This window comes from Chiloscyllium punctatum, chromosome 21 (genome assembly GCF_047496795.1).
Source record: "Chiloscyllium punctatum isolate Juve2018m chromosome 21, sChiPun1.3, whole genome shotgun sequence".
In the NCBI taxonomy this organism is placed as follows: Eukaryota; Metazoa; Chordata; class Chondrichthyes; order Orectolobiformes; family Hemiscylliidae; genus Chiloscyllium; species Chiloscyllium punctatum.
In genome coordinates this window covers 21,446,977-21,469,515 of record NC_092759.1, presented here as the reverse complement: position 1 = coordinate 21,469,515, position 22,539 = coordinate 21,446,977, and the positions used below count along the sequence as shown (strand labels likewise).

Below are 22,539 nucleotides of genomic sequence, written 5' to 3'. Positions count from 1 at the left end.
ATCAGTATGCCATCACCAAGTCACCCTTTACTTACATGCAGAGAGTCCTGGACACTGATCCAGATCCCTCAGAGCCAGCTCTCAGAGAGAACAGAACCTCCGACACTCATGTTTCTATCTGTCAGCCAGGACTCCCTGATTGGACCAGGTTAACAGCCCCAGTCAGGGGACTCATAATCTGTAAGGTCCACCTGCCTGACTTTGTTCCAGTCAGCATAGAGAGGAATTGACAGTGGGCAAAGATGTGACAAAATGTGAAATTGTCCATTTTGCCAGGAAGGGAGCCATATTATCTAAATGGTGAGAGATTACAACTGCAGAGGGTACTGGGTTTCCGTGTGCAAGTATCACGAGAGGTCAGTGCACAGGAACAGCAAGTAAGAGAATGCCATCCTTTACTGCAAGGCTGGACTGAATACAAAAGTAGGGAGGGTATGTGTCAGTTATACAGGACATTGATGGAGCACATGTGAAGTACTGTGTTACAGAATCGGTCTCCTTATGTAAGGAAGGATGTCAATGTGTTGGAGACAGTTCAGAGAAGTTCTAACGAATGGTGTGGGTGTAAGGCAGTGATGAGGAAAGGTTGGATGGGCTGGGCTTGTATTCAGAAGGTAAAAACAATGACTGCAGATGCTGAAAATCAAATACTGGATTAGTGGTGCTGGAAGAGCACAGCAGTTCAGGCAGCATCCAACGAGCAGCGAAATCAACGTTTCGGGCAAAAGCCCTTCATCAGGAATAAAGGGGCTTTTGCCCGAAACGTTGATTTCGGTGCTCGTTGGATGCTGCCTGAACTGCTGTGCTCTTCCAGCACCACTAATCCAGTACTTGTATTCAGAAGTCAGGACTTAAAAACGTGTTGCTGGAAAAGCGCAGCAGGTCAGGCAGCAACAAAGAAACAGGGGAGAATCGACGTTTTGGGCTTATGCAACAGATTTTTAAGCTCTGATCTCCAGCATCTGCAGTCCTCACTTTCTCCTTCAGAAGTCAGGAGGTGAGTTCCTCACTGCAGGATTCCCAGCCTCTGACCTGCTGTTGTAGTCATTGTGTTTATACAATATGCCCAGTTGAATTTCTAGTCAATGGTAACGCCCAGGGTGTAGATTGTCCGGGGATTCAATGATGGTAATGCCGCTGAATGTCGCGGTGTGATGGCTAGATTCTCTCTTGATGGAGAAAGTCACTGCCTGGTATTTGTATAGCGTGAATGTCAGTTGCCCCTTGCCAGTCCAAATCTCATGGTGGAGGCTTCGGAATCAGCATTTAAACTTGATCCAAAGTTTCTTCTTAGGTTCCATTGCTTGAAGCTAATACATTGACCTCTTTGACCCCAACCAGCATTGACACAGTTCTGAAATTCGCCAGCTATGAAAAGACCAAGCAATGTTAATGGAGACAGTAATTGATTGACAAGGAAGGAAACTGCACAGGGATGTGGTTTTTGTTTTGGTCTGTTTGTTTGTAGAGTCATACAGTCATATAGCACGCAAACAGACTCTTCAGTCCAACTCATCCATGCCAATCATGGTCCCAAACTAAACTAGTCCCACTTGCCTGCATTTTTCCCACATCCCACTAAACCTTTCCTATCTATATACCTGCCCAAATGTCTTTTAAATGTTGTAACTGTACCTGCATCTACCACTTCCTCCGGCAGTTAATTCCACACAGCAGCCACCCTCTGTGAAACGTTGCCTCTCAGGTTCCTTTTAAATCTTTCTCCTCTCACCTTGAAATTGTGGCCCCTAGTTTTGGACTCCCCCAACACAGGGGAAAGACCTTGGCTATTCACCTTGTCATGATTTTAGAAGCCTCTATAAGGTCACCTCTCAGCCTCCCATGCTCCTGTGCAAAAAGGAACCAGCCTTTTCTTATAACTCAAACCCTCCAATCCCAGCAACATCCTGGTAAATCTCTTCTGAACCCTCTCCAATTTAATAATTTCCTTCCTATAACAGGGAGGCCAGAACTGGTCACAGGACTCTAAAAGAAGCCTCACCATCCTCCTGTCCAACCTCAACAAGAATTCCCAACTCCTGTACTCAGTGGGCTGAGCAATGAAGGCAACCGTGTTAAACATCTTCTTAAGCATCCTGTTGACCTGTGATGCAAATTTCAAAGGACTATGTACCTGAAACTCTAGTTCTCTCTGTTTAACAACACTCCCTAGGGCCCTACCATTAGTTGTGTAAGTCCTGTCCTTGTTTGTTTTACCAAAATGCAATACCTCACTTTTATTCAAATTAAACTCCATCTGCAACTCCTCGGCCCATTGGCCCAATTCATCAAGATTCCTTTGTAATCTTGAATAACATTCTTCACTATTGACTACACCACCAATTTTGGTGTCCTCCACAAACTTACTAACCATGCCTCCCATATTCACATCCAAGTCGTTTACAGTCAGTTCTGCTGTAACATACTGGTTCTGTTCTTGTGCAATCCTGTGTTATAAGAAAGTCGTGTAAAAAGCAGCAGCTTTAAAACTAACAGGGCTGGGATTGCGTCAATACCAATACGCGCTTTAGAAATAAGGTCCCCAATTTGTCAATCGTGTTATAGCGAATTTGCGTTAATGAAATGCACGTTATAGCTGAATGTATAATTTATTGCTGTACATAAATTGTGTAAATAAACACTGTGAAATTGATAGAGGTCAGACAGCTGAAACTGTCAATAAAGCAACATCCTGGGTGTATCAAGAGAATTTAGGAGGCATGGTTAATAACTAAAGTAAGGAAAGCATCCAACATAATCAAAGACCTCTCCCACCCCAGTTACACTCTCTTTCACCCTCTTCTATCGGGCAGAAGATATATAAGTTTGAACACATGTACAAACAGGTTCAAGAATAACTTCTTCCCTGCGGTTGTCAGATTTTGAATGGACCTCTATAGTGTTAATGTTGATCTCTCTCTGCACCTTCTCGGTATCTGTAAGACTATCCTGCACTCCGTTCCGTGACCCTGATGCACTTGCCGAGCATAATCTACCTGTAAAGCACATAAACAACACTCTTCACTTTACCTCTGTACATGTGGCAACAATCAATCAAGTTAAAGAGGCTGGAATTGGAGGAAACTGTGGATCTCACTATGTTGTAGGACTGGGGAAAATTCCAGAGGTACCAAGTCAATACGATTTGCATGAAATCGTTAAAGCAACAACTGAGCTAGGACTATTAAGTGCCAGGTTGTGACATTCTCAAGAGAAATAAAAAATAAGACAAGAGTTTTGACTTTGTAAATAGAGAGAATAAGTTTTAATTGCAGTAGAGTCAGCAACATAGTGTCCTAGGGATGTATAGCACGCAAACAGACCCTTCAGCCCAACTCACCCATACTGACCAGATATCTCAATCCAATCTAGTCCCACCTACCAGCATGATAGAAGATTTGTGGCAAAAGTGGGGACGTGATAACAGCTAGAAAGAAAATGTGCACTTATAACATATCTTCAACTCAAGGCAGAGGCTCTACAGTTCAGGGTCAGTCAACAGGAACAATACCAGCCTTTATTGACCTTTAACACAGTGGCTACAACAACAGGTCAGAGGCTAGGAATACTGCGGCAAGTAACTCATCTCCTGACTCCCCTACAAAGCCTATCCCAACATCAACAAGGCACAAGTCAGGAGGGTGAGGGAATACTCCCCACGTGCCCTGGATGGGGGCAGCTCCAACAACACTCAAGAAGCTCGACGCCATCCAGGGACAAAGCAGCCCCTGCTTGATTGGCCCCACACCCACAAACACCCCCTCCCTCCCTTACCCACCGACACTCAGTAACAGCAGTGTGTACCATCTATAAGATGCACTGCAGAAACTCACCAAAGATCCTCAGATAGCACCTTCCAAACCCACGGCCACTTCCATCCAGAAGGACAAGAGACAGCTGATACATGGGAACACCATCTCGTGCAAGTTTCCCTCTGAGCCCCTCACCATCCTGACTTGGAAATATATCACCGTTCTTTTGGGCCACGATCCTGGAAATTAGAGCTGGGTCTACTATTTTTTGTCATTTACATAATTGATTTGGATGTGAGCATAAGATGTACAGTTCGTAAGTTTGCAGATGACACCAAAATTGGAGGTGTAGTGGACAGAGAAGAAGGTGACATCAGATTACAACAGGATATGGACCAGATGGGCCAATGGGATGAGAAGTGACAGATGGAGTTTAATTCAGATAAATGCGAGGTGCTGCATTTTGGGAAAGCAAATCTTAGCAGGACTTATACACTAAATGATAAGGTCCAAGGGAGTGTTGCTGAACAAAGAAACCTTGGATTGCAGGTTCATAACTCCTTGAAAGTGGAGTCGCAGGTAGATAGGATAGTGAAGAAGGCGTTTGGTATGCTTTCTTTTATTGATCAGAGTATTGAGTACAGGAGTTGGGAGGTCATGTTGCGGCTGTGCAGGACATTGGTTAGGCCACTGTTGGAATATTGCGTACATTTCCGGTCTCCTTCCTATCGGAAAGATGTTGTGAAACTTGAAAGGTTCAGAAAAGATTTACAAGGATGTTGCTAGGGTTGGAGGATTTGAGCTATAGGGAGAAGCTGAATAGACTGGGGCTGTTTTCCCTGGAGCATTGGAGGCTGAGGGCTGACCTAATAGAGGTTTACAAAATCACGAAGGGCATGGATAGGATAAATAGACAAAGTCTTTTCCCTGGGGTCAGGGAGTACAGAACTAGAGGGCATAGGTTTAGGGTGAGTGGGGAAGATATAAAAGAGACCTAAGGGGCAACGTTTTCACGCAGAGGGTGGTACGTGATTGGAATGAGCTGCCAGAGGGAGTGGTGGAAGCTGGTACAATTGCAACATTTAAGAGGCATTTGGATGAGTATATGAATAGGAAGGGTTTGGAGGGATATGGGCCGGGTGCTGGCAGGTGGGACTAGATTGGATTGGGATATCTGGTCGGCATGGACGGGTTGGACCGAAGGGTCTGTTTCCATGCTGTACACCTCTATGACTCTAGCTCCCTTTCGAATGGCACCAAGTACATGGCCATAATGACCGTTGGTTTGGTGCGAGAAGCCCATTTCCCATGAGTGAATCAGGGAAAGCAAATCGAAGGCTGGGAATTTGTCAGCTCAAACATGAGATAGCACCGAGGTGGCGCGTGGAGTGGGCTCCATCTGTGGAGGAATGAAGGCAGAATAAAACATTCAGGGCTTCTCTGGGCTGGTGGTGGTTGGTTGGGGGGGGGGAACAGAGATGTCAAGGCTGGATACTTTGACCTTTCAACTTCTGGCGGGGACTGTACCTTTAAGAGCCCATTGACAAATTTGGACACGTGCGCAGACCCCAGCGACCAGTGTCCCGGGGCAACAGGCGGCGGCCAATCAGCGAGCGGGAGGCGACTGATCGACGGGACTCCAGGACACGCCCCGCCATCGCGTGGCCCCGTTGCCCGGGAAACTGCTCCAACGGTCGCCGAGCCTTCTCAACCAACACTGCTGGAGGGTTGGTCCCTGCCTCCTATTGGTCCAACTCGGCGGGGCAGGTGCGGTGCCGCGCTCCAATTGGTGGAGGGACAGTCAATCAGCGTGGAAGGTTGTGGCGAGCAGGTTCGGTTGGACGGGTGCCCCAGCAACAGGAGGCGAAAAAAAATAGCAAACGGAGGGTCAGTGCTGAGGGAGTGGGCACTGTCAGAGGGTCAGTGCTGAGGGAGTGCCGCACTGTCGGAGGGTCAGTGCTGAGGCAGTGGGCACTGTCGGAGGGTCAGTGCTGAGGCAGTGGGCACTGTCGGAGGGTCAGTGCTGAGGGAGTGCCGCACTGTCAGAGGGTCAGTGCTGAGGGAGTGCCGCACTGTCAGAGGGTCAGTGCTGAGGGAGTGCCGCACTGTCGGAGGGTCAGTGCTGAGGGAGTGCCGCACTGTCGGAGGGTCAGTGCTGAGGGAGTGCCGCACTGTCGGAGGGTCAGTGCTGAGGGAGTGCCGCACTGTCGGAGGGTCAGTGCTGAGGGAGTGCCGCACTGTCGGAGGGTCAGTGCTGAGGGAGTGGGCACTGTCGGAGGGTCAGTGCTGAGGGAGTGGGCACTGTCAAAGGGTCAGTGCTGAGGGAGTGGGCACTGTCGGAGGGTCAGTGCTGAGGGAGTGGGCACTGTCAGAGGGTCAGTGCTGAGGGAGTGGGCACTGTCAAAGGGTCAGTGCTGAGGGAGTGGGCACTGTCGGAGGGTCAGTGCTGAGGGAGTGGGCACTGTCGGAGGGTCAGTGCTGAGGGAGTGGGCACTGTCAAAGGGTCAGTGCTGAGGGAGTGGGCACTGTCGGAGGGTCAGTGCTGAGGGAGTGGGCACTGTCAGAGGGTCAGTGCTGAGGGAGTGGGCACTGTCAAAGGGTCAGTGCTGAGGGAGTGGGCACTGTCAAAGGGTCAGTGCTGAGGGAGTGGGCACTGTCGGAGGGTCAGTGCTGAGGGAGTGGGCACTGTTGGAGGGTCAGTGCTGAGGAAGTGCCGCACTGTCGGAGGGTCAGTGCTGAGGGTGTGCCGCACTGTCGGAGGGTCAGTGCTGAGGGTGTGCCGCACTGTCGGAGGGTCAGTGCTGAGGAAGTGCCGCACTGTCGGAGGGTCAGTGCTGAGGAAGTGCCGCACTGTCGGAGGGTCAGTGCTGAGGGAGTGCCGCACTGTCGGAGGGTCAGTGCTGAGGGAGTGGGCACTGTCGGAGGGTCAGTGCTGAGGGAGTGGGCACTGTCAAAGGGTCAGTGCTGAGGGAGTGGGCACTGTCAAAGGGTCAGTGCTGAGGGAGTGGGCACTGTCAAAGGGTCAGTGCTGAGGGAGTGGGCACTGTCGGAGGGTCAGTGCTGAGGGAGTGGGCACTGTCAGAGGGTCAGTGCTGAGGGAGTGCCGCACTGTCAGAGGGTCAGTGCTGAGGGAGTGCCGCACTGTCAGAGGGTCAGTGCTGAGGGAGTGCCGCACTGTCAGAGGGTCAGTGCTGAGGGAGTGCCGCACTGTCGGAGGGTCAGTGCTGAGGGAGTGCCGCACTGTCGGAGGGTCAGTGCTGAGGGAGCGCCGCACTGTCGGAGGGTCAGTGCTGAGGGAGTGGTCACTGTCAGAGGGTCAGTGCTGAGGGAGTGGGCACTGTCGGAGGGTCAGTGCTGAGGGAGTGCCGCACTGTCGGAGGGTCAGTGCTGAGGGAGTGCCGCACTGTCGGAGGGTCAGTGCTGAGGGAGTGCCGCACTGTCGGAGGGTCAGTGCTGAGGGAGTGGGCACTGTCGGAGGGTCAGTGCTGAGGGAGTGGGCACTGTCGGAGGGTCAGTGCTGAGAGAGCGGACACTGTCGGAGGGTCAGTGCTGAGGGAGTGCCGCACTGTCGGAGGGTCAGTGCTGAGGGAGCGCCGCACTGTCGGAGGGTCAGTGCTGAGGGAGTGGTCACTGTCAGAGGGTCAGTGCTGAGGGAGTGGGCACTGTCGGAGGGTCAGTGCTGAGGGAGTGCCGCACTGTCGGAGGGTCAGTGCTGAGGGAGTGCCGCACTGTCGGAGGGTCAGTGCTGAGGGAGTGCCGCACTGTCGGAGGGTCAGTGCTGAGGGAGTGCCGCACTGTCGGAGGGTCAGTGCTGAGGGAGTGGGCACTGTCGGAGGGTCAGTGCTGAGGGAGTGGGCACTGTCGGAGGGTCAGTGCTGAGGGAGTGGGCACTGTCGGAGGGTCAGCGCTGAGGGAGCGCCGCACTGTCGGAGGGTCAGTGCTGAGGGAGTGCCGCACTGTCGGAGGGTCAGTGCTGAGGGAGTGCCGCACTGTCGGAGGGTCAGTGCTGAGGGAGTGCCGCACTGTCGGAGGGTCAGTGCTGAGGGAGTGCCGCACTGTCGGAGGGTCAGTGCTGAGGGAGTGCTGCACTGTCGGAGGGTCAGTGCTGAGGGAGTGCCGCACTGTCGGAGGGTCAGTGCTGAGGGAGTGCCGCACTGTCGGAGGGTCAGTGCTGAGGGAGTGGGCACTGTCGGAGGGTCAGTGCTGAGGGAGTGGGCACTGTCGGAGGGTCAGTGCTGAGGGAGTGGGCACTGTCGGAGGGTCAGCGCTGAGGGAGCGCCGCACTGTCGGAGGGTCAGTGCTGAGGGAGTGCCGCACTGTCGGAGGGTCAGTGCTGAGGGAGTGCCGCACTGTCGGAGGGTCAGTGCTGAGGGAGTGCCGCACTGTCGGAGGGTCAGTGCTGAGGGAGTGCTGCACTGTCGGAGGGTCAGTGCTGAGGGAGTGCCGCACTGTCGGAGGGTCAGTGCTGAGGGAGTGCCGCACTGTCGGAGGGTCAGTGCTGAGGGAGTGCCGCACTGTCGGAGGGTCAGTGCTGAGGGAGTGCCGCACTGTCGGAGGGTCAGTGCTGAGGGAGTGCCGCACTGTCGGAGGGTCAGTGCTGAGGGAGTGGGCACTGTCGGAGGGTCAGTGCTGAGGGAGTGCCACACTGAGGGAGGGTCAGTGCTGAGGGAGTGGGCACTGTCGGAGGGTCAATGCTGAGGGAGTGGGCACTGTCGGAGGGTCAGTGCTGAGGGAGTGCCACACTGTCGGAGGGTCAGTGCTGAGGGAGCGCCGCACTGTCAGAGGGTCAGTGCTGAGGGAGTGGGCACTGTCGGAGGGTCAGTGCTGAGGGAGTGCCGCACTGTCGGAGGGTCAGTGCTGAGGGAGTGCCGCACTGTCGGAGGGTCAGTGCTGAGGGAGTGCCGCACTGTCGGAGGGTCAGTGCTGAGGGAGTGCCGCACTGTCGGAGGGTCAGTGCTGAGGGAGTGGGCACTGTCGGAGGGTCAGTGCTGAGGGAGTGGGCACTGTCGGAGGGTCAGTGCTGAGAGAGCGGACACTGTCGGAGGGTCAGTGCTGAGGGAGTGCCGCACTGTCGGAGGGTCAGTGCTGAGGGAGTGGTCACTGTCAGAGGGTCAGTGCTGAGGGAGTGGGCACTGTCGGAGGGTCAGTGCTGAGGGAGTGCCGCACTGTCGGAGGGTCAGTGCTGAGGGAGTGCCGCACTGTCGGAGGGTCAGTGCTGAGGGAGTGCCGCACTGTCGGAGGGTCAGTGCTGAGGGAGTGCCGCACTGTCGGAGGGTCAGTGCTGAGGGAGTGGGCACTGTCGGAGGGTCAGTGCTGAGGGAGTGGGCACTGTCGGAGGGTCAGTGCTGAGGGAGTGGGCACTGTCGGAGGGTCAGCGCTGAGGGAGCGCCGCACTGTCGGAGGGTCAGTGCTGAGGGAGTGGGCACTGTCGGAGGGTCAGCGCTGAGGGAGCGCCGCACTGTCGGAGGGTCAGTGCTGAGGGAGTGCCGCACTGTCGGAGGGTCAGTGCTGAGGGAGTGCCGCACTGTCGGAGGGTCAGTGCTGAGGGAGTGCCGCACTGTCGGAGGGTCAGTGCTGAGGGAGTGCCGCACTGTCGGAGGGTCAGTGCTGAGGGAGTGCCGCACTGTCGGAGGGTCAGTGCTGAGGGAGTGCCGCACTGTCGGAGGGTCAATGCTGAGGGAGTGGGCACTGTCGGAGGGTCAGTGCTGAGGGAGTGCCACACTGTCGGAGGGTCAGTGCTGAGGGAGCGCCGCACTGTCGGAGGGTCAGTGCTGAGGGAGTGCCGCACTGTCAGAGGGTCAGTGCTGAGGGAGTGCCGCACTGTCAGAGGGTCAGTGCTGAGGGAGTGCCGCACTGTCGGAGGGTCAGTGCTGAGGGAGTGGGCACTGTCGGAGGGTCAGTGCTGAGGGAGTGGGCACTGTCGGAGGGTCAGTGCTGAGGGAGTGGGCACTGTCGGAAGGTCAGTGCTGAGGGAGTGGGCACTGTCGGAGGGTCAGTGCTGAGGGAGTGCTGCACTGTCGGAGGGTCAGTGCTGGGGGAGTGCCGCACTGTCGGAGGGTCAGTGCTGAGGGAGTGCTGCACTGTCGGAGGGTCAGTGCTGAGGGAGTGCTGCACTGTCGGAGGGTCAGTGCTGAGGGAGTGCCGCACTGTCGGAGGGTCAGTGCTGAGGGAGTGGGCGCTGTCGGAGGGTCAGTGCTGAGGGAGTGCCGCACTGTCGGAGGGTCAGTGCTGAGGGAGTGGGCACTGTCAAATGTATCATCTTTCGTATGAAGCCCTGTCTTCCTCCACTGGATGTGACAGTCCCCATATAACCTTTGGTTTGGTCTATCACCCCTGTGCACTCACTGGTATTTGTACCAGGGTCAGTGTTGCTGGCATTCCCCAAGTCTTTTGTTTTTGGGATCCTGCCATGCATCATTAGGACTGTCACTGTGGTACTGTGACCCTCCTTCCAAAGTACGTCATCGGTGTGAGGAGCTCTTCAGACATTATCAGGATGTGAATGCTTCCACAGGAATTTACAAATTCTGCCTCGTTACGGTTAACATTTCATTTCACTCACTCTCAAATGTCACATCTGTAGTGGTTAGTTCTGGTGTATTCATGGAGAAAAAGGAGAGCACCAATATTTACATTCCCTTGTAATCATCACCTCATGCAGTGCACCCTCTATATTGTCCCAGTCCATCACTCCCAGGACTGGGACAGAACGGGAAATTAGATACAAACCAAAGCTTTCTCTACTCTTTTGATCTGAAAATAAAACTCCCTCCACTCTTTAAAAATGAAAGCTCTCTCTCTTTCTCTACACTCTCTCCCATCAAACACTCCCAAGACAATGACAGCACAGGGTCAGGTGCAGTGTAAAGCTCCTTCTACACTGTCCCCATTAAACATTTTCAGCATAGGGACAGCACAGGGTTAGATACAGAGTACAGCTTTCTTTGCAATGTACCTCCCCCCCACCCCCCACCACCCCCCCCCCCCAACCCCGGCAACAAAATCTCCCAGGACAAGGACAAGCATGGGTTTAGGTACGGAGTAAAGCTCTGTCTGCACTGTCCCCTATCAAACACTTTCTGAACACGAGGTTGGATACAGAATAAAGCTCCTTCTACACTGTCCCCCCATTCAACACTCCCAGGACAGGGACAGCACAGGGTTAGATACCAAATAAAGTTCCCTCTACATGGTCTCCCCATCAAATACTCCCAGGACAGGGACACAATGGGTTAGATACAGAGTAAAGCTTCTTCTACAGTGTTCTCCCATCAAACACTCTCAGGACAGGGACAGGACGGGGTTACAAACCGAATAAAGCTCCCTCTACACTGTATCCCTAAAACACTTTGAGAACAATGACTGCACAGGTTCAGAATTTCTATTTTGCATTTCTCTTATCTGAGATGGATAGTTTGGGGAGCTGTGTGAATTCTCATTGGGAATGTACAATGGCTGGAGATGAAAGTGTCATACAATGTTCTTTCGTTGCAGGATATATGAAGTGAAGAGATGGAGGGCCATGGCAGTTTTTCACGAGTTCCCAGCCTCAAAACATCCTCTGTTTCCATTGGGAGGTCTGATAGTTCTGGAATGGATTTCAGCCAGTCTCCCAGGGGAAGGGAAACCGATATCCTGGCAGGTAGTGCGAAGCTCGTGTTCATGAATTGAGACCAATTTACACATTACAATGTGCTTGACACCAGTTGATGGTGTGTTCACTTGGAACAGATAATGAGATCTTGTTCAGGTTGTGAGTTGTTCGCTGAGCTGGTAGGTTTGTTCTCAGGTGTTTCGTCACCATGCTAGGTAACATCATCAGTGAGCCTCTGTTGAAGCAGTGATGTTCTGTCCCGCTTTCTGTTTATTTGTCTTGGTCTGTTAAGGTGACTCAGTGATTGGTAAATGGGGTTCAACTCCATGTGTTTATTAATGGAGTTCCGGTTTGAATGCCAGGCTTCTAGGAATTCCTGTGCATGTCTCTGTTTAGCCTGTCCTGGAATGGATGTATTGTCCCAGTTGAAGTGGTGTCCCTCTTTGCCTGTGTGTAAGGATATGAGTGATAGCTGATCATGTCTTTTGGTGGCTAGTTGGTGCTCCTGTATCCTGCTGGCTAGTTTCCTGCCGGTCTGTCCGATGTAGTGCTTATTGCAGTCCTTGCAGGGTATTTTGTATATGACATTCATGTTGCTGGTTGTGGTACATGATCTTTTGGGTTCACTAGTAGTTGTTCCAGTGTGCTGGTAGGTTAGTGGGCTACCATGATGCCAAAGGGTCAGAGTAGTCTGGTAGTCATCTCTGAGATGTCTTTGATGTATGGTAGTGTGGCTCGAGTCTCTGGGTATGTTGTGTCCACTTGTTTGGGTTTGTTGTTTAAGAATTGGCGGACAGTGTTTATTGGGTACCTGTTCTTGAAAACGCTGCATCGGTATTTTTCTTCTGCTGCTCGTAGTTCCTTGCTGCTACAGCCTTGTTGTGGCTGATGCTGCTCCGTTTGTGGGTATTGGGATGATTGCTTTTGTAGTTGACTATCTGGGCTGTGTGTGTTGCTCAATGGAGAACTGCAGACCAGCATCAACTGCTGCACTGTCGGAGGGTCAGTGCTGAAGGAGTGCCACACTGTCGGAGGGTCAGTGCTGAGGGAGCGCCGCACTGTCAGAGGGTCAGTGCTGTCGGAGGGCCAGTGCTGAGAGAGTGGACACAATCCGAGGGTCAGTGCTGAGGGAGCACTGCACTGTCAGAGGGTTAGTGCTGAGGGAGTGCCGCACTGTCGGAGGGTCAGTGCTGAGGGGTGTTGTTATGTGGGAGGGTCAGTGCTGAGTCAGTACCGCACTGTCGGAGGGTCAGCGCTGAGGGAGTGCTGCACTGTCGAAGGGTCAGCGCTGAGTCGGTACTGCATTGTCGGAGGGTCAGTGCTGAGGGGTGTTGTTATGTGGGAGGGTCAGTGCTGAGTCAGTACCGCACTGTCGGAGGGTCAGGCCTGAGTCAGTAGCGCACTGTCGGAGGGTCAGTGCTGAGTCAGTAGCGCACTGTCGGAGGGTCAGCGCTGAGTCAGTACCGCACTGTTGGAGGGTCAGCGCTGAGTCAGTACCGCACTGTCGGAGGGTCAGCGCTGAGTCAGTACCGCACTGTCGGAGGGTCAGCGCTGAGTCAGTACCGCACTGTCGGAGGGTCAGGCCTGAGTCAGTAGCGCACTGTCGGAGGGTCAGGCCTGAGTCAGTACCGCACTGTCGGAGGGTCAGCGCTGAGTCAGTACCGCACTGTCAGAGGGTCAGTGCTGAGTATGAGGTTCCTGGGCTAAGATCTTCCCCTGAATGTCTATGGCTGTAACAAATGATCTAGTGAGGATCACAATGCAGATGGCAGCATCTTGAGCTTCCACTGGAATAGTCACTGCCCTTTGAGAAACCTATCTTACCAGGTGTAAAAGTGCTTTAGAAATATAAGTCTCACTGTTTGTTTTATAAATGTGCAATGTGCTGTTTCACATCAGGAGTGGAGACCGTCCTGTGGTTTGTGGTTGAGCGTCATGCTGGAGTTGATGAATTTTCGGGATTTCTTACGTTATACAGTGAGTGAGTGAATTTTGAACTCATGTATTCCCAGCCTCATGTTTTACTTTATTTTTTTCTGCTGTTTCTTGCATAAATAGAAGTGAGAGAAGATGAAGTCCGAGAATTCAGGCGCTACTCGGGAGGCAATCTGGTGAGTGTATGTGTGGGTGCTGATAGGAGACCTTGGATAAGTTTCTCTGCTGTTTCTTTTCTCTGTGGTCACAGCCTACACTTTGTTTGTATTTCAGAACTCTAGCACTTGAGTACTTTGCTTTGCTTATCGGAGCCATTAAGTCAGGTGACTGAAAGCTTAGCCAAGGGGGTTGATAATATGGAGTGTTTTAAAGGAGTAAAGTGAGGTGGGGAGGTTTGGGGAGGGGATTCCAGCATCGGGCCCAGTCAGCTAAAGGCACACCTGGCAATGGTGTAGTGATGGTAAGAAAGTGGAGGCTCAAAATAATACGAATGCAGAAATCTGCAGGCATGTAAGAACAGGGCAAGTCCATTTTATTCTTCAAGCTTGTTCTGTCACTCAGATTGTGGCTGATGTGCATCCCAACCCCATATCCCTGAACACAAACATCTTTCATTCTTAATTTTATAATTTACAATTGATCAAGCATTAATTGTGGCTTTGAGAAGAGTTCTCTGGATTTCCTCCATGTTTAATATGTAGAACTGGTTCCTAATTCCACACCTGAATAATTTATAAACTCTTCCCCCTGTCCTGGACAGACTGAACAGCTGAAACAATTTCTTGTTATTCACCCTTCCTAGTTCTGGTGACACCTTCACATTTTTGACCAAAACATCTCGGAACCTTCTAAAATCAGTGACTGCAACCTAAGTTTGTGTAAATGTACTGTTTAATTTATCCCTTGGATTCAAGGTATAACTTCGAGATCATGGAAGGCTGCAAGGGCAGGAGGAGGTGACAGATAGGGAGGACTCTAGGGGCTTGAGGAGGTGACAGAGATAGGGAAGGGTGTAGGGGCTGGAGGAAGTTACAGAAGTAGGGAGGGTGCAGCGGCTGGAGGAGGTTACAGAAATAGGGAGGGTGTAGCGGCTGGAGGGGGTTAAAGAGATAGGGAGGGGGTGTGGGGCTGGAGGGGGTTACAGAGATAGGGAGGGGGTGTAGGGGCTGGAGGGGGTTACAGAGATGGGGAGGGGGTGTAAGGGCTGGAGGGGGTTACAGAGATAGGGAGGGGGTGTAAGGGCTGGAGGGGGTTACAGAGATAGGGAGGGGGTTTAGGGGCTGGAGTGGGTTACAGAGGTAGGGAGGGGGTGTAGGGGCTGGAGGGGGTTACAGAGATAGGGAGGGGTGATGGCCTTGAAACATGTCAGAGCTGTAAAGGGTTATAGGAGAGCATTTTGAAAATTGAATACTTTAAAATTGAGGTTTTGTTGAGTCAGTGTGACCTTATTGCATCCTTCGGGTGTCTCAACACCTTTCCAAGTTATGGACTTCTTTTGAGCTGCTGTTGAAATTATTTTGGAAGAAAGTTTGTGGCAATTTATTCTTCAGTCCCATGAACAGCAAGGCGATAAGTGACCAAATCGACATAAACATTTATCTATAACACGAGACTCCCTACAGGGATGTGCGTTCTAATCCAGTAACCAGAATTTCAGCCTGTACCTCTTAAAATTTTTTTTTTTCATCAAACTGTTTGGATATGTTATGATATACCTATATATCCAACGCAACTTGAGATGGGATTTGAACATGGACCTTGCTGTCCATTGATAGGGACACTGCACGGCATGACCATACATTTTGGATCGTTCCTTTTCGGAGGTGCATAAATGAATCTCCAGTTGATGCCCATCACCTGTATATGAGGGAGATTAAGAGTAACCACATTGCTGGGTGTCTGGAGGCACATGTAGGCCAGACGAGGTACGGTCGGCAGATTTCCTTTCCAAAAAGGCATTAGTGAACCAGAGGAGGAACTGCTGGATGTCTTAAAATGCATAAAAGTGGGTAAATCCCCAGGACCTGATCAGGTGTACCCTGGAACTCTGTGGGAAGCTAGGGAAGTGATTGCTGGGCCTCTTACTGAGATATTTGTATCATCGATAGTCACAGATGAGGTGCTGGAAGACTGGAGGTTGGCTAACATGGTGCCACTGTTTAAGAAGGGCGGTAAAGACAAGCCAGGGAACTATAGACCAGTGAGCCTGACCTCAGTGGTGGGCAAGTTGTTGGAGAGAATCTTGAGGGAGAGGATGTACATGTATTTGGAAAGGCAAGGGCTGATTAGGGATACTCAACGTGGCTTTGTGCATAGGAAATGATGCCTTACAAACTTGATTGAGTTTTTTGAAGAAGTGACAAAGAGGATTGACAAGGGCAGAGCGGTAGATGTGATTTATATGGAGTTCAATAAGGAGTTCTAGTCCACAGTGAAGAAGGTTACCTCAGATTACAATGGGATCTCGATCAGATGGGCCAATGGGCTGAGAAGTGACTGATGGAATTTAATTTAGATAAATGCGAGGTGCTGCATTTTGGGAAAGCAAATCTTAGCAGGGCTTATACATTTTAGTGTTGCTGAACCAAGAGACCTTGGAGTGCAGGTTCACAGCTCCTTGAAAGTGGAGTTGCAGGTAGGTAGGATAGTGACGGTGGTATGTTTGGTATGCTTTCCTTTATTGGTCAGAGTATTGAGTACAGGAGTTGGGAGGTCATGTTGGGGCTGTACAGGACATTGGTGAGGCCACTTTTGGAATATTACATGCAATTCTGGTCTCCTTTCTATCGGAAAGATGTTGTGAAACTTGAAAGGGTTCAGAAAAGATTTACAAGGATGCAGCCAGGATTGGAGGATCTGAGCTACAGGGAAAGGCAGAATAGGCTGGGGCTGTTTTCCCTGGAGTGTCGGAGGCTGAGGGGTGACCTTATAGAAGTTTATAAAATCATGAGGGGCATGCATCAAATAAATAGACAAAGTCTTTTCCCTGGGGTGGGGGAGTCCAGAACTATAGGGGCATATGTTTAGGGTGACAGGGCAAAGATATAAAAGAGACCTAAGGGGCAACTTTTTCACGCAGAGGATGGTATGTGTATGGAATGAGCTGCCAGAGGAAGTGGTGGAGGCTGGTACAATTGCAGCATTTAAGAGGCATTTGGATGGGTATGTGAATAGGAAGGGTTTGGAGGGATATGGGCCGGGTGCTGGCAGGTGGGACTAGATTGGGTTGGGATATCTGGGCAGCATGGACGGGTTGGGCTGAAGGGTGTATTTCTGTGCTGTACATCTCTATGACTATGACAGCCATTTCACGCTCATTATTAGACTCTTAATTTCAGATTTTTTATTGAATTAAAATTGCCATGGTTAGATTTGAACCCAATTCCCGTTAATATTCTAGTGATAAAGGCCATCACCTCCCCATTGCAGCATTCCCTTGTTCCTGTGCTGGGGTTTGCACCTCCGGTCCCGGTGTGTGTCCTGGCACCAGAAACACAGTGGGACTGATCCCAGCTAGCATTCCTTTGGACATGGGAAGACTGGGCCCAGGTCTAATGTTTCATAAAAATCCCTGAAAGCAAACCTTACTGTGTGTTTTCTGTTGCAGAATTACCTCATTAAAAGCCGTGTGGTTCTGGAGAATCTCCAGCCTGAGATGTGGACAGAGGAATATGAACACAATCTGGATGACTTCATCTATGATACAAGGCTGAGGGTTCTGACTGTGCACATGGATCAGTTCATTGGACTGCAGGTGCACCTTGGCACCCCATCTCACGTACGTTTCCAATGCAAGCAGGTACACTCAGCAGAACTGACCGGATGCCATTCAGCCCCTCCAGCTTACTGTTGTCCATTGGCATCAGGGTGCTTCTCTATCTTAACTTCATTTATCCAACTTGCTTTTGCATCCCTTCATACTTTTGAGCAACCAAAAATATGTGAGTTCTTTAAAAATATTTTCAGTTGACCGCCAGGTAATTTTGGTGCATGGGGCGAGAGTCCCTGAATTCCGTTCCCCTTGCTGTGACGAAGTGCGATCTGGCATCATCCCTGAAAGTACTATCTTTAATTTGAAGTTCCTCACGCTTTAACCCTTCCACGTGCTTTGTGCCTCACCCCGTCAACCCCCACCACCACCATCACCACCAAAGAAGACTGTGTCTCCCCTCCCTGACAATAAGCAGCTGTTAATCTCTGCAAGCTCTATGACTGCCTGAATCTTCTTCCTGTCTTCCCATACAGCCCACCGATCATCTCATTTTTTTCATCCGTAAGGAGAATACTGAGATTGATGCGGAGAACTTTGTGCACGTTGTTCAGTTTGGAACCATCCGGGGAGGTTATCTGGAGAGCCTGCTCAGGCACATGCTGGGCATCTATGCTCCACAGTTCCTGGAAAACCGAATGTGGCCTGACAGTCTCAAGAACAATTTTTCAGCACATCTGCATAAGTTCCTTGCCAGCCTTACAGGTACCAACTTACCAGATATACAGAACATTGGGCTGCCCGCATGGCTGCTCAGTGTCAGCCTGGGTGTAGCATGTTGCATTCCTGTCACTGCTGTTGAACCAAGGGGCATGGGTTTGAACAAACTCCTGTATTGGCATAAAGGTATTCACCTAGCTGTTGGTGCCAGGACTGCCAGAGGTCACTATTCATGGAGTCCTTCACTGTCAGAGGGTCGGCACTGAGAGAGCACCACACTGTCGGAGGGTCAGTACTGAGGGAGTGCCACACTGTCAGATGGTCAGTGCTAAGGGAGCACCACACTGTCGGAGGGTCAGTACTGAGAGAGTGCCACACTTTCAGAGGGTCAGTACTGAGGGAGCACCACACTGTCAGATGGTCAGTGCTAAGGGAGCACCACACTGTCGGAGGGTCAGTACTGAGAGAGTGCCACACTGTCAGAGGGTCAGTGCTGAGGGAGTGCTACACTGTCAGAGGGTCAGTACTGAGGGAGCACCACACTGTCAGATGGTCAGTGCTAAGGGAGCACCACACTGTCGGAGGGTCAGTACTGAGGGAGCACCACACTGTCGGAAGTTCAGTGCTGAGGGAGTGCCGCACTGACAGAAGGTCAGTGCTGAGGGAATGCCACACTGTCGGAGGATCAATGCTGAGGGAGCGCCGCACAGTCGGAGGGTCGGTGCTGAGGGAGTGCCGTGCTGTTGGAGAGTCGGTGCTGAGGGAGTGCCGCACTGTTGGAGGGCCAGTGCTGAGGGAGTGTCAGACTATTGGAGGGTCAGTATGGTCGCCCCTCGTCTTGCATTATTATTGTGCAGGTGCAACCCTTCTCTTAGTAACTTCCCCTGGGGACCATTTTTGGTTTGGAAGGTGGTGAGTGCTGGCAGGTGAGCTTAGGACCCTGATCCTCTTCTCCCCCGACATCTAGACAGAATCACTTTCCTCAGCGGATGGGTGGGTACTGTTCACGGCATCAGGTTGCAAAAAATGTATTCAGCTTTGATCTGTGCCTGCCGTTTTCTGTAGATGCTCGTTACAAGCTGGATGGCCACACAGTACTGTACATTCCACTTGAGGGCATGAATTTACCACCTGATCAGGTTGCGCTGGATAAGGAGCTTGTACAGAGATTGGAAAGTGAGTAGAGCTTATAGTAAGATTGGTCACCTTTGGTGACTATTTTACAATCAGTATTGCCCATTTGCTTTCCTGAGACATTGAATCTGTGTTAAGAAGTTATCTATCTGATGCTACTCCTACAGATTACATTACATTCCCTCCAGTGTGGAAACGGGCCATTTAGCTGAACAAGTCCACACCGACCCTCCGAAGAGTAACCCACCCAGACCTATTCCCCTACATCTACCCCTAACTAATACACCTAATACCATAGGCAATTTAGCATGGGCAATTCACCTGCTCTGCACATCTTTGTGACTGTGGGAGGAATCCTGGAGGAAACCCATGCAGACACAGGGAGAGTGTGCAAACTCCACACGGACAGTTGCCCAAGGAGGGAATCAAACCTGGGTCCTTGGCACTATGAGATAGCAATACAAGCCACTGAGCCACCATGCCAGCTATTAACTGGTCATTCTCTGCTGGTGGAACTGTAATCGGCACTTCCATTGGGAGCCGCATAGAGTCATTGAAATGTATAGCACGGAAACAGACCCTTCGGTCCAACCCGTCCATGCCGACCAGATATCCCAACCCAATCTAGTCCCACCTGCCAGCACCCGGCCCATATCCCTCCAAACCCTTCCTATTCATATACCCATCCAAATGCCTTTTAAATGTTGTAATTGTACCAGCCTCCACTACATCCTCTGGCAGCTCATTCCATACACGCACCACCCTCTGTGTGAAAACGATGCCCCTTAGGTCCCTTTTGTATCTTTCCCCTCTCACCCTAAACCTATGCCCCTCTAGTTCTGGACTCCCCGACCCCAGGGAAAAGACTTTGTCTATTTACCCTATCCATAAGCCTCATGATTTTATAAACCTCTATAAGGTCACCCCTCAGCCTCCGACGCTCCAGGGAAAACAGCTCCAGCCTGTTCAACCTCTTCCTGTTGCTCAAACCCTCCAACCCTGGCAACATCCTTGTAAATCTTTTCTGAACCCTTTCAAGTTTCACAACATCTTTCTGATAGGAAAGGGACCATACGCAATTGGAGTGTTAAATATTCGGAGGCATTTCTGAACATAAATATGGATCCACACTCCACAAGCACCCTGAGATCTATGTCAATGTTAGACTAGACAACATCTGATCTACGGAATGTCAATACTTTATTCAGCTCAAGTTTAATCCCTCAAGTCACACCTGTCTGTGACTCAACTGATCAACATATCCCATTCTTTTACGCACATCTTGCTTCAAAGATTCCCCTTAAAATGTATTTATTCAGCTCGAAATCTGAGAACAGTATTTAGGGCTGGGACCTTGGTGCATTATCAAGGAAAAGCTGTACTGACAGAGGAACTGATCTTTCAATGAGTTATCATGCTGCGGCCCTTGTTAGGTGAATACCGATGATCCTGAGGCAATATTCATATAATTCTATTAGTTTTAAAATGGTGATGCAAAAGGATAGACTGGATCTGAAAGTTGAAGTTCTAAATTGAAGGAAGGCCAATTTTGATGGTATTAGGAAGAACTTTCAAAGGTTAATTGGGGGCAGATTTTTGCCGGTAACAAAACAGCTAGAAAATGGGAAGCCATCAAAACTGAGATAATGAGAGTCCAGATACGGTATGTTCCTGTTAGGGTGAAGGGCAAAGTATAGGGAATGCTGGATGATGAGAGAATTTGAAGTTTTGGTTAAGAATAAGAAGGAAGCATATGTCTAGTATAGACAACAGAGATTGAGTGAATCCCTAGAAGGGGAGAAAGGCAGTAGGAGTATACTGCAGAGGGAAATCAGAAGGGTGTTAAGGGGATATGAGATACGGAGAATCCAAAGAGTTATTATAAAAACATTAAGGACAAAAGGGTAACTAGGGAGAGATCAGCAAGTCAGCCAATGTGTGGACCTGCAGGGGATGGGGGAGATACTAAACGAGTATTTTGCATCAGAAGATAGGGAATGTGAGGAAATAAATAGCAACACCTTGAAAAATGTCCATTTTACAGAGGGAGAGGTGCTGAATGTCTTATAACTCGTAAAAGTGGATAAATCTCCAGGACCTGACCAGGTGTATTCTAGAACTCTGTGGGAAGCTAGAGAAGTGATTGCTGGGCCCCTTGCTGAGATGGTGCTGGAAGGTGAGGTGCCGGAAGACTGGAGGTTGGCTAACGTGGTGCCACTATTTGAGAAAGGTGGTAAGGAAATGCTAGGGATCTACAGACTGGTAAGCCTGTCATCAATGGGAGGCAAGCTATTGGTAGGAATCCTGTGGAACAGGATGTACATTTGTTTGGAAAGGCAAGGATTGATTAGGGATAGTCAACATGGCTTTGTGCGTGGGAAATCATGTCTCACAAACATGACTGAAGTTTTTTAAGAAGTAGTGAAGAAGACAGATCAGGACAGAGTGGTAGATGTGATCGACATGGACTTCAGTAAGGTGTTCGACAAGGTTCCCCATGGGAGACTGGTTAGCAAGGTTAGATCTCATGGAATAGAGGAAAAACTAGCCATTTAGATACAGAACTGGCTCAAAGGTAGAAGACAGAGGGTGGTGGTGGAGGGTTGTTTTTCAGACTGGAGGCCTGTGACCAGTGGAGTGCCATAAGGATCGGTGCTGAGTCCACTGCTGTTAGTCATTCATATAAATGATTTGGATGTGAATATAGCAGGTATGGTTAGTAAGTTTGCAGATGACACCAAAATGGGAGGTGTAGTGGACAGCGAAGGAGGTTACTTCAGATTACTACAGGACCTGGACCAGATGGGCCAATGGGCTGTGGAGTGGCAGATGGAGTTTAATTCAGATAAATGTGACGTGCTGCATTTTGGAAAGGCAATTCAGGGCACGCCTTATACACTTAATGGTAAGGTCCTAGGGAGTGTTGCTGAACAAAGAGACCTTGGAGTGCAGGTTCATAGCTCCTTGAAAGTGGAGTCGCAGGTAGATAGGATAGTGAAGAAGGCATTTGGTATGCTTTCCTTTATTGGTCAGAGTATTGAGTACAGGAATTGGGAGGTCATGTTGCGGCTGTACAGGACATTGGTTAGGCCACTGTTGGAATATTGTGTGCAGTTCTGGTCTCCTTCCTATCGGAAAGATGTTGTGAAACTTGAAAGGGTTCAGAAAAGATTTACAAGGATGTTGCCAGGGTTGGAGGATTTGAGCTACAGGGAGAGGCTGAACAGGCTGGGGCTGTTTTCTCTGGAGCGTCGGAGGCTGAGGGGTGACCTTATAGAGGTTTACAAAATCATGAAGGGCATGGAATAGGATAAATAGACAAAGTCTCTTCACTGGGGTGGGGGAGTCCAAAACTAGAGGGGCATAGGTTTAGGGTGAGAGGGGAAAGATATAAAAGAGACCTAAGGGGCAACTTTTTCATGCAGAGGGTGGTACGTGTATGGAATGAGCTGCCAGAGGAAGTGGTGGAGGCTGGTACAATTACAGCATTTAAGAGGCATCTGGATGGGTATATGAATAGGAAGGGTTTGGAGGGATATGGGCCAAGTGCTGGCAAATGGGACTAGATCAATACAGGATATCTGGTTGGTATGGATGAGTTGGACTGAATGGTCTGTTTCTATGACCCAATGGTTCTATTGATGTAATCCACCTTTACCCAACTTTATTTGACTGAATTAAAACATTTTATTAAA

General features: G+C 50.4%; 1 protein-coding gene across 1 annotated transcript in view; it reads left to right on the top strand.

Moving 5' to 3' along the window:
- Nucleotides 1-5,564: 5,564 nt before the first annotated feature.
- Nucleotides 5,565-22,539, top strand: part of dnah2 (dynein, axonemal, heavy chain 2) — a 330,858-nt gene continuing 313,883 nt past the window's right edge. The window contains exons 1-6 of the mRNA XM_072591365.1: nucleotides 5,565-5,639; nucleotides 11,247-11,394; nucleotides 13,405-13,457; nucleotides 16,889-17,080; nucleotides 17,527-17,755; nucleotides 18,776-18,886. Of these exons, the coding sequence (XP_072447466.1) occupies nucleotides 11,265-11,394; nucleotides 13,405-13,457; nucleotides 16,889-17,080; nucleotides 17,527-17,755; nucleotides 18,776-18,886 (715 nt within the window). The 5' untranslated portion in view covers nucleotides 5,565-5,639; nucleotides 11,247-11,264. The remainder of the gene's footprint in view (nucleotides 5,640-11,246; nucleotides 11,395-13,404; nucleotides 13,458-16,888; nucleotides 17,081-17,526; nucleotides 17,756-18,775; nucleotides 18,887-22,539) is intronic.